At 23.4% G+C, this 11,990-nt stretch overlaps 2 protein-coding genes across 2 annotated transcripts; both read right to left on the minus strand.

Annotated features, from left to right (window-relative positions):
• Nucleotides 1–755: 755 nt before the first annotated feature.
• On the minus strand, nucleotides 756–6,844 carry DNAlig4 (DNA ligase 4). The gene is made up of 10 exons (XM_011503468.1): nucleotides 6,629–6,844; nucleotides 6,126–6,449; nucleotides 5,476–5,785; nucleotides 4,703–4,832; nucleotides 4,048–4,305; nucleotides 3,258–3,446; nucleotides 2,434–2,751; nucleotides 1,490–1,732; nucleotides 832–1,173; nucleotides 756–761 (listed from the first exon to the last, which is right to left on the minus strand). Exons 1-10 carry the CDS (start codon nucleotides 6,840–6,842, stop codon nucleotides 756–758), a joined length of 2,334 nt encoding a protein of 777 aa, XP_011501770.1. The 5' UTR covers nucleotides 6,843–6,844.
• A 1,270-nt stretch (nucleotides 6,845–8,114) lies between these two features.
• On the minus strand, nucleotides 8,115–11,122 carry LOC105360809 (general transcription factor 3C polypeptide 3). The gene is made up of 4 exons (XM_011497812.1): nucleotides 10,660–11,122; nucleotides 10,390–10,593; nucleotides 8,516–10,320; nucleotides 8,115–8,395 (listed from the first exon to the last, which is right to left on the minus strand). Exons 1-4 carry the CDS (start codon nucleotides 11,079–11,081, stop codon nucleotides 8,115–8,117), a joined length of 2,712 nt encoding a protein of 903 aa, XP_011496114.1. The 5' UTR covers nucleotides 11,082–11,122.
• Nucleotides 11,123–11,990: the final 868 nt, after the last annotated feature.

An 11,990-nucleotide genomic window follows, 5' to 3' on the forward strand; every position in this document is an offset into this window, starting at 1 on the left:
TCTCTCTTTTTGGCTCTTGGAAAACCAAAATACGAGAGTCAAAGTGACCCGATCTATTTCTAAAGTTACAGTTACTACCAACGAGAACATGTCACTCAGAGTTGATTATTTTTTCCGTTTCGATTACACTTAGAGGCTTTTTGACGTTTTCAAAGGAAAGCTAAGCTGTGACAATCTTTTTAAATATAAAAACGTATATTTACCTTACGCGTAACTTTGATTATGTGAAACAGTGAAATGATTATAATAAAATAGTGAAATAAATAAAAAATTTTTACTAAAAAAAAAATACTGAAGTTTCGACTGAAGTAATGATTATCTTGTTTTTCAAATATAAAAAATGTTTTCCATAGTAAATAACATTATAATTTTTTTTCTAACAATAATCCCATATTAGCAAAATACACATATGCCTCTATTTATAGAATTGTTATATTTAATATAATGTATTGTTATATATAATATAATGTATTGTGCGGATAAGATCTTAATTAAATACATATTTTTTTATTGCTTTATTTATAAATTATTATTTTTATTGCAGTATTACTTATTTAAATACATATATTTAAATATAAAACCAGTTAATTTTTCATATTTCTCTACATCTTATCGAAGTAATTTTAGAAGTTCACATTTACAAAAAATCAGATTTTTTATATTACAAGAAAATACATTTTATTTTTTCAGTTGCTAAATTGTTATATTTATAACAAAAATTAATCTTAAATTATCGAATGTACAATTTATAATATTTACGACTATAACAAAAGTACAATTAATAGAATAAATAAATACTATAAAGAAATATCACAAAGTATAATGTTTTACCGAACACAGTTCTCGATTTGTAAAACAATCGCAAATCCATTTTGTTCTTATAATTAAAATTGATTTTCGAGTATTATTATATATATTACTTAAATCACCTTTAATTTTTTGTAAAGCATCTACAGAAATATCATCAGCAACAAAAACATAATCAATGCTCGTATTTAATTTTTTTGATTCTCTTCCGCTCATAAACTTAAATGAAAATTTTTCGATATCATCTTTTTTGTAAAAATAACCAGTTATTCCTCGGAAAATTGAAAATGGCGACACTGAACCTTCAAACATTAATTCATCTAATTTCTTCATTTCTAATAAAGAAAGTTCGCTCTTGTCTTCAAGCTGAAAATTTGAATATATTTGTACTATGTGTATGGCGTGTTTCATTTATTCATATAATATATTTTAGAAATTAATTAAGTCAAATTTTAAAAAAGTAAGTAAAAATAAAAAATGCTTACATTAATTATATTTCATATTTACGTTATGATGTTATATATTAAAAATATATTATAAAAAAATAATAAGAAGAATAGCATGCATAGTACATTTATTACAGAAAATTGTAAAATATAAATAAAGAATAAAGTGTTTAATTTTTATATTTAATATTTTACTTTTTATTCAATCAATTACTGTAATAAGATAAAATATTAACCATTTCATCAATTTTTTCTATAGATTTCATGAGACATTTTTCATTGGTGTCTTCTATGTAACTATCAAAGTATTGATCATAGATATCTTCTAGCTTTCGTTTAGTTGCGGGACATGAAGCAAACAACTCCCAAGGATAAAATTCTTGTATTTTCGAAAGATTCTCTGATCTTGTTACTCTTTTTAACCAGATTGGCTTTGCTACGTCGTATTTATTGCTCAATATTATATTTTGTGCTTTCAGCTGAAAAAATTTATTGTAACAAACTTTATGGTAGCGTTTCCAAATGGGTATTAAAACGTATAAAAAAATAAACATATACGAGAATACGAACAATTAATATTTTCTTTTACAAAATCTAGAAGATTAATAATCTAGAATATTTCTTATAATCTGATTATAATAAATATGATTATCTACATTTACACATCAGCAAAAATTTGTTTAAATTAATGGTTCATTGGTTCAATGGTTCATAATAAGAAAAATAAATTTTGAGCTTTTTTTCTTACTTTGTTTGTAGTGACAAATGAAACATTTAATTATTTTAAATATAATTTTCTTTTAATACAAAGTACCTGTACAAAATTAATTATTGGTAATGAACACATAATCGAATACACATTCATTACTACTTTCTACTAAGACATAATTTAAATTAAATTAGATTTTAAAATATATCTCACTTTTGTAAAAGAATATAAAAATTTTAGTTTTAACTAATTATTATTCAACAATTATTTCTTGTATTAATTAGTTACAGATTACATATACTATTAAGTTATAATGATACTAATATGATATATTATTAGATAATGAAATTAAATTAAATAGTTAAAAATATTTTTCTTAATTATATAATCTTATTTAATAAGCTCGAAAAATCTTTAAATCAATGTAGATAGATGTAATTTCATAATTATTTTTTGTAATTATGGACTTACAGTTTCAGGATTTCCAACTAATATGCAGAACGTATCTATCCCGGGATTTTGTAGTACTTCTGCCATATGCCTTTTCAAAAGCACAGTTATATCATTCTTGCTCAGTTCGTCATCCCCATTGATTACGCAAAATTTTTTACCTTCGAATAAACGTGATATTGGGACTATATCTTCTTTTTTCGCATGAAAAAAAGGATCATAGACTTTTAATGAAGATACTAGAGACTTTCCAGTATTACACTTTTCATTATCTATCACATCATCTATATCAGCTGTTGTTACTTTTCTTTTTGTTAATTTTTGCACTACTTTTTTATCCTGTTTCAATATTAATTTTCGTACAGTGGAATTAGTTATAAAATTAATTATATCAAATAAATGTTCGAAGTAAGATAAAACTTATACAATTTATAATGTTAACGAAACTATTAAATTATTGACAATATTTAATTGAATAATAAAGTTAATGTCAATAATATAGATATTCTTATCTCATAGTTAGAATTTATCTTTAAACTACGTACAATCATTTTTAAAATTACAATAGTTCTACAATCTAGTTATTACGAATAACATATATTTTAATTTATTTTATTTTTTCATCAAATTTTAAATAATAATAAATAGAAATTATAACATAAAATAATATTTTATAGTTTAATTAATTAAAGATTTAAGTGACCGTCAATTTAATTATTTTAGTATTATTATTATTGAAATTAATAAAATTTTCAATTCCATATTATTCATATAAAAAATAAAGAATTAAAATTTATTAAATATATCAATTAAAAAAATTAATTATATACTAATATTGAAATTACCTTAATAAGAGTGCTAAATTCATTTAAAGAACAGGCATCAAACCAAGATTTGTCTAATCTAATTTTTAAAATTCTTGGAAATCGCATGCTGTAACCGAGAGGATAAACTTTTGTTTTGATAATTTCTGTTGCACGTAGTAGTACGATTAAAGATTCTCTTGGCGATATCCAAACATCCGGAAGTTGGGACTGAAATTAATTGGTTTTGAAAATTATATTTTTTTAATCAAATTTATATAATTTTATTTTATATAATTATATTATGTGATTTCAAATTTAAAAATACTTTTTAAACATTTTTTAAGACAAAGAAAAATATTTCGTACTACAATATATTACTGTTATAGATATCATTTTTCTATAGTAAAATATTTATGATTATCAATAGAAATAAAAGTGTAATTTTTTTTCATAACAATGATTTCTGAAAATTCAATGTTTATCTTAATTATGTTTTTTTAATGATTTTAAGTTAATATAATATTTCGTACTTCATTTAAATGTTGATGATTTTCAAATAATTTATATTTATTAATTTTTAAACTTAAGAATGAAAAAATTATCGATTTTTATAAAAAAAGATATTAACAATATTTTATAAAGCGTAAAAAATTTTTTCTTATAAATATACTGTATAATAACATTATTCATAAATTAAGTAATGTAAATGAAATTGAAATATAGAAATATTATGATACACTAATTTATATATCACTATAGTTATTAGAAAAAGATAAATTTTCTTACAATTTAACAAAAATTTAAAAATATTAAGTAAACTTGTTATTACAGTAGGGCCGACAATTCCAATTGGCTTTTTGTCCATCCAATGTGGCTTAAATTTCTTTTGAATTATCTTCAGATCAGCATCACTTAAACCAGACGCAACTTTGACGACGGCGAAAAATTTTGATGGTAACTTCGATTTGTTTATACATGAATTTGCCACCCCGACTAAAAAACTGCTTACTTGTCCACTGTGAACACCTTCACCATAATAACCTCCCAGAATAATTAGATCTAAGTCTTGGATGAGTTGATCAGAATACTAAAAATGATCAATTTTGTTGATAAATAATGAAGCATGAGAAAAATATTATGAATTTGTAATACACGTTTAACTATATTTATTGATTGACTTTTAAATTAGACTGACAGTTATTTTTAATATATTATATTAAAAAATAAATAATTAATTAATAAATAAATTGATTGTAAACTAATTACTTATTGCATTAATTAAATATATAATAGCATTCTGTAAGTAAAATATCGTTTTAATATAAGTGATTGAAATGACATAATTTTTTTTATTTATGTATAATTCTATATTATAATTTAAAGCAATATTAGTATTAAAATTGTATATTACAACAAATTTTCAAAAAACATCTTAAACCTCCATCCTGACATCTATTAACTTGGTTATTAATAATGTGTCATACTTCAGCTTTTATTTTAAAACATCCACTTTTTTCTCGAACATTCGGTTTATAAAGAGCATTACATTTTTTAATAACAATGCCTTCGTCGTTATTATCCAATGCAACATTAAATGCATCTACAATTTCGTTGCTAAAATAAAATATAATTATTAAATAGTTTTAATGGCAAAATAAAAATTGTTGATATTTCTTATATACAATAGTCGAATGTAATAAATATTTGGCCGTATGATATTTTGGAACATTAATCTATATTTTAGTTTTGTATTCATATTTTTTTTTTTAATTGTTCTTTTGACAAAATTTAAGTGAATAAAAAATATTTTTCAAATCTGTATTAAATTGATAAATATTTTAGAATCATTGTGTACGTATCTATTACTCATTAATATTAGTTTCTATCTATTTTATTATTATTATTTTAAAATTTAAATTATAATATTAAATCATATATTAAAAACACTTATTTATATTTTATTACCTATTATTTAAATGTTAATAAAAATGTATAAAGTATTTAAATAATAAATCAATTTTAAACCAAATTATATTTGTCATTAGACATAGAAAGGATATGAAAAATGATTTTAATTATATCCATTATGCATTACCTATTAATTTCTAATATAATAATAACAATTATCAAAAATTACTTTTTTATAATAGTAAAATTTATAAACATAAAATTAAGTGTATATATACATAAAATATTGTATACATAAAATATGTATTAGAAAATTTTGCGTGGTAAGATGTAATTAATGTTGGCTTACACATTGGAAACTGTTTTTGTTTTGCACATCATCAGGATACCTTCTTTCTCAGTGAAGGCAGACTTTAAATAATTTAAACGCTCTGAGTAAACTTTATTTATAAGATGCTCATCATTGTATATGAGAATATCATAGGCTACAAAGCATGGCTGATAATTACTTTTTTCTGTTAATTTTTTAACGTCATAACTATATCCTTTCGATCCGAAATTTTTATTTCTCTTGTGCCATCCCATTAGTTCACCATCGAGAATAATCGTATGAATATTTTTATTTAATAGCAGGGCTATATTAGAAGTTAAGAATCTTCCTGAAATATTTCATGATTTTAACTTTATTAATTATTTAAAAATATAAAACGTCGATTCAATATAATTAAAAAGTATAATTAATAAGTAATAATAAACGAATTCTTAAAACGCCGTAAAATTAATGAACATTGTTTATTGTAATGTTTGCGTTAGATTATATATGATTATAAATATTTAAAAATTATTATTTAACACCTTTATTTGGCTCATCTAAAAAATTATAATTTATTTCTAATGATCAATTCAATAAAGCGAAGGAACAATTATTTGTGAATATATATTTATTTGTTTAACATATATACTAAATTTCATACTCTTCAAATAATAAATTTTTCGTACCTGAATCGGGATATTCACCGTAACTACTATTATTTGTAATGTCGTAGCCTTGCCTTGAAAAATATTTATATTTTCCATTTTTCATATGCAATTGTGATCTTTCTCCATCGAATTTGATTTGCACGTATAATTGTTGACATTCAGTAAATAGTTGCCCAATCTGTTCTATTTTAAGTCGTTCCAACAGCATAGGCTTAATATGAGAAAAAATTTCTATTTGAATGGGAATATCTATTTCTTCAGAATGTAAAGTCGAATATCTATCGCAAACTCGCTGTAAATTAGATGTTACGTTGAAGAATTCTCCGGCATCCGGATGCATAGCTACATTTTTAATATAATTGCTTTTAAAATAGTATATTTTGATTAACAAATTGAAACAAATAGGCTTTAATTAAAAATAAATCTTTTTATCGAATCAACTTTAAGTAATAATTATATACAAGTTATGAAAGTTAGTGTAAGTTATTTTTAATATAGTTATTTAGTATAGTTTAATTTACCTTTAAACATTTTTTTTTGTGATAAATTTAATTTCAAATCTTTTAAAAGAATTCGCGTTAGCCATTTTAATTCTATCGCATTTATTTTACGTATAATGTGAATGAAAAGCTCATCTTTTTTATAGTTTAATTCATTGTATTTGGCAACATCATCAAGAAATATATTAATATCTTGAATTGTCAAGCAATCATCATTTTGAAGACGATTACGCATAAGCCAAAGCTCTCTTTCTGCAAAGTCATCATTTTTATTTGGTATATTTAATGGCTTTCTATAATATCAAATATATATGTATAAATTTTTAATTTAGATATGTATATATAAGTAATATTATTAAGAGATAAGATTAAATCGATTACGATCAAGTATACAAAAAACAATGCATATTGTTTATGTTGAAAGTATGTAATTAATGTTTTATTCCACAATTTTTTTCTATATGAAGGATATAAAATTAGTCTAAATTTATAATAATCTGTTCACATACATTTTTGAAGAATTTATTTATATAATATTAAATACCACATTAAATTATAATAATTTTTCAAATTATTTTATACTTCTTAGAAGAATTAAATTAAAAAATCTATTCATATTCTTACCTATAATTTATTAATTTCTCTGCATTACTACTTTTCTTTCCAAAGTAGAATATTCGTATATATAAATTACTCAAATTTTTTATTTTCAATCCATAGGGACCTCTTTCACGTTCTAAATTTGGCATTATTAGTCGAAATATTGGAAATAACGATGTATCCTAGAATATAATATTATCCAAGAGAATTATTAGATATAAATATTTTTTCCTGAATGCTTGTGAAGACATTGATTTTATATTACCGTGTTTGGCTTATCAGCTTTTATTTTATACGCAAGGATGTGACATTCTCGTAGAAATTGTTGTAGCGTTTGGAATTTTTGAGATCCTTTTGCTACATATATATTTTCAAATAAATTACAGAGTTGTCTAAATTTAATTTTAGAATCCAAAGTTACAGACATATTCTATAAAAACAAAAATAAATGATCTAAATAATGATATTTTGAAATTTTTAATATTTAAAAAATAAAGAATACAATATAAATATTAAATGTTTATTAAAGTAATAAATTAAGTGTTAAAATTATATTCTCATATTTATTACTTTATAATTTTTGTCATAAATCCTTAATAAATATGAAAATAAAATGTAATGTAATTAATCAAATTCTTTTTTCAATCTGGAATTTAAGTAGATAAAAACGATTACAAGTCATATATTTTCATTAAACATTCATAAAATAGACTAAACTAATTGTAATAGTAGTAGTCATATTAAAATAGGAATATAGAAACTTAAATGATTCTTCTATCAAGTGTAAGTATAATGAATTAAATAAAATTGGTAAATTATTTGACTTAGTTATAATATTTGTGGACAATAAGGCAAAGTAGTATAAAAAATTAATATTATAAATAAAAATTTTATTTTATTATTATTTTTAAATTGTTATATAATTTTCAAGGTACATTCTAGCTAATTGGTAATTTTCGGCCTGCATATATATCAAATGCAAATTGAAAGCTGCTTCCTTTTTTAAATCTAATAGATTTGCATTTTTTTCAATAAGTTCTGGAGCCAGGGATTCTAAAACTAATTTATAAAAGTGTATAGCACTGGGCAAAAGACCAAGTTGATGAAGAGTCCGGGCCATATTGTAGTTGGTTTCTTGTGATACTTGATCCCCTCTTAATTTAATATAAGTTTTCATAAATGCAATGGCTGAAAAATCAATTTTATAATCCAATTTAAGAAAATGGTTTTAATTTTTTATTTTATTATAATTAATATTTTATCATATATATTCTTTTAAATGCAATTTCAATCATAAAGTACACTTACCTTGGATAACTAATTGATTTTTCTTTGCTGAAAACTTCTGACATGCCATTTGTAAGAGTGTGACTGAAACAAGTAAAGCTAATAACGCACTTGGTTTAACTTTAAATAAAGAGATATAGTCATTTAATGCATATTTATAAGTTCCAGAAACAAGACAATTGTTCGCATGTAAAACATGTAGATATGAAAATGCATCTTCTTTTCCAAGCTGTCTCATCATGAATCTATTATGCCTTGAATCTTCAGCTCTTTGAATAATAATATTTAGTAAGTTCCAAGTTTTCGATTTTTTTCGACTCCTGACTAATTCTCGAACGACGTTAAAACCATCATAAGAATCATTATTACGTATGCATGATATCAAGCAGAGATACATTATATGAGAATTTTCATTTGAAAATTTTTTTGATGTAAGAGCAGTGAAGCAAATTCTTTGTAGTAAACCATATTTTTTAAGTTTACAAGCAAGTCGACACATTTGAAGCATCAGAATAAATTCCTGTTTATCTGTTGGTTCATTGTTTGTGGAAAAACTAGGCAAATTCTCATCTTGTATCGATTCACCGCGAGACAAACGATCTCTGTTTAAAATTTCCATTCTCTGTCGAACTCCACTTGTTCTGCTTAAAGCAGTTAATTCTAATTTAGATCTAAGTGTTACACAATGCCTTGAAAGTAACAACATTCCAGATTGAAAATACTCATTATATCTTTTGACTTTCAATAATAATTTTGTTCTTTCATAAATGACACCTGGATCAAGAACATCTAATTCTAAATCCTGCTTTAACACTTGTATTGCTTTATTGAATTGACCTTTTAATTTATATAATTTAGCTAATTCCATACGCGCACCTAAATGTTGGGGAGACAGTTTCCTTACTATTTCATACGATTTTATAGCTTTATTTAAGTCATGACATCCTACCCATGATTCGGCATGTCTTAACCATACTGCAGCTAAACTAAAATTTTCACTATTAACTAATGGTTCGAGTAAACTTAAAGCTCGTTTGAATTCTTTTTTACTCATAAATGCTTCTGCAACATCCAAAAATAAATCTCCCGATATCTCTGGATTTTCTAAAATCTGAAACTTTGGTATAAGGGTGTCGACTATTTCTATTTCATTTAATTCAATTAAAGAAATAATACATTTTGCCTTTAAGTCAACTGCAAGATCGTCTGGAATACTACAGAAGGTTATTTTATTGATTTTACTCTCTTTATCTTCTGCAGACTTAGGTGAATCTAAATCTGCATATTCTATCCATATTGTTGTATACTTTGTAAGTATATCTAAACATCGAATAAATTGTTTTGATACTATTAGAAGTTCAGTGATAACATTAACTTCTTCAAGAGTGACTAGTTGTGGACATTTTTTAAAAATATTCTCCATCCCGTCTAAAGCTATATCATATAAATTTTCATGCATGCAACGTTTTGCCAACAATTTAGCATATTTTAAAATATTTTGACCATCTTCTGGACCTAATTGATTAAGTAGTTTTGAATAGGCATGAATGAAGGCTTTTTTATCTCCACATTGTTCTTGAAGTCTTGCACGGGTTTCATATAATTCAATATTTTTTGGACATGCTTGAATGGCTTTGGAATAACAAGTGAGGGCTTGTCTTATATTTTCAGATTCCAATGATGAATTGGCTAAACGAACCCACTGTTCAGAATCTCTTGGACTAAGATGTGCTGCTATTAAAGCAAACTGTAAAGCTTTATCTGGCTGATCATTTTCATAAATCATTGACAATGTATGAAAAGGTTCTGGAGCATTCGGTACCTGTCTATTTAATACATAAATAGCTTATATAAAATATATTTTTAATAACTTATATCATTTTTCACTTTCGTACCTTATTATTTCCATACACATTTGTGTTGCTAATTCAACTTCACCTCTTGCATATCTCAAATTTGCTTCTCCCATGAGACCTTGTAGTGCAACTGGAAGAGTTTTTCTAGATCGTCTAGGGCGAGTTTTATTGAGTTTGTCAATTTTTCGATTATTAACTTGATTATCTGCTTCAGGTGATGCTATTACAATTTTACTGATGTTTCTATAATAAGCAACTTTTATAAAACTTCAGTTAAACTTTTAAATTAAATAATTTATTTACCCAGACTGATCTTCTGTTTCTATGTCAATATCTTGATCCATTCTTACAGTAAATTCAGAAAATGTTAATTCACCATTTAAAAACTGTTTAGTTAACAAATTTTCTTCTTCTGAAAAAAGTGTATTTTGTTCTTCTATATCAGATATCGTTTCATCTGGATTACTACAATCAAGATATTCTACAGAATTTAACGATAGTTGTTCAGGAATTTTATCAATTTTTATTGCTTCAGCTTCAACAAAACCACCCATGTCAAAATTCAGTTGATTGATAGATGATGCATCAAGTTCCTCAATCTCCACAGGAGCCAATATTGCTGTATTAGGTGCAAAAGGATCTTGCGACATAATTGAATTGATTTCAATATCATCTTTATTAGATTTGTATCCATCTTCTGAATTAGATATTGAATTATGTTTGTCCTCCATTTTGATAAACTTAAATAAATATTGTTGGATTCTTTATTGAACTGCACTGGATAAACACTTTTATTTATAATTCACTTTCACAATACACATAATGAATAAAAAAAATTCTATATGATTGTGTTATATCTTACACTTTAAAAAGTAAATTTATTAGCTTGTAATTTTTAAATTAAATATTTCATTTATAATAGAATTTTTAATAATAACAAGATACTTATTAATAATTAGTGCTTAATTTTAATCAGTAAATTTTTATCTTGCATGATGTAGATTTCATACTTCATCTATAAATTAATTTCTTTCATTTTTTCAATTATTTCTAGATATATATTTTTACATTAGTTTACTTACATTAAATTTCAATAATACAAACTGTTATTATATGAAAATTTTGTCTTATAAGCTATACATATTAAATATAATATTTTGAATGATACACAAAATTATAAAAAATAAAACAGGTTACTTTTAAAAGACAGGTTTTTTACCTTTTTAATTTTACATTTACCTTTTTATTTATTTAACTCATGAATCGAGAATTCTTTCAAAACGTAAATCTTCCAACCATTTTAATATGATTTAACTTTAATTTTAATTTATATGTAAGAATCTATCTATTTCCTTATATATAAGGTTATATTTTGTTTATGCTCCTTTTTATTATCTCAATCCTGCAATATTCAAGACAGTTTACATTTTATGACTGTCTGACATATAGTTGAATACTTGTATTTGGAAGAAAATAATTTTATAATTATTCATATATCATTCACTGACAATTTACTAAATTCGTTAATAAAATTATGAATCGAAATTCGAACCCTCAATTATAAATTGTATCAAGATAAATTAAAATAAAATTTAGAATTAATATTAAAAATGATTTATATTAGTAACTAAGTATTTTAG

Source organism: Ceratosolen solmsi, unplaced genomic scaffold (assembly GCF_000503995.2).
Source record: "Ceratosolen solmsi marchali unplaced genomic scaffold, CerSol_1.0 scaffold10, whole genome shotgun sequence".
NCBI classification, from domain to species: Eukaryota; Metazoa; Arthropoda; class Insecta; order Hymenoptera; family Agaonidae; genus Ceratosolen; species Ceratosolen solmsi.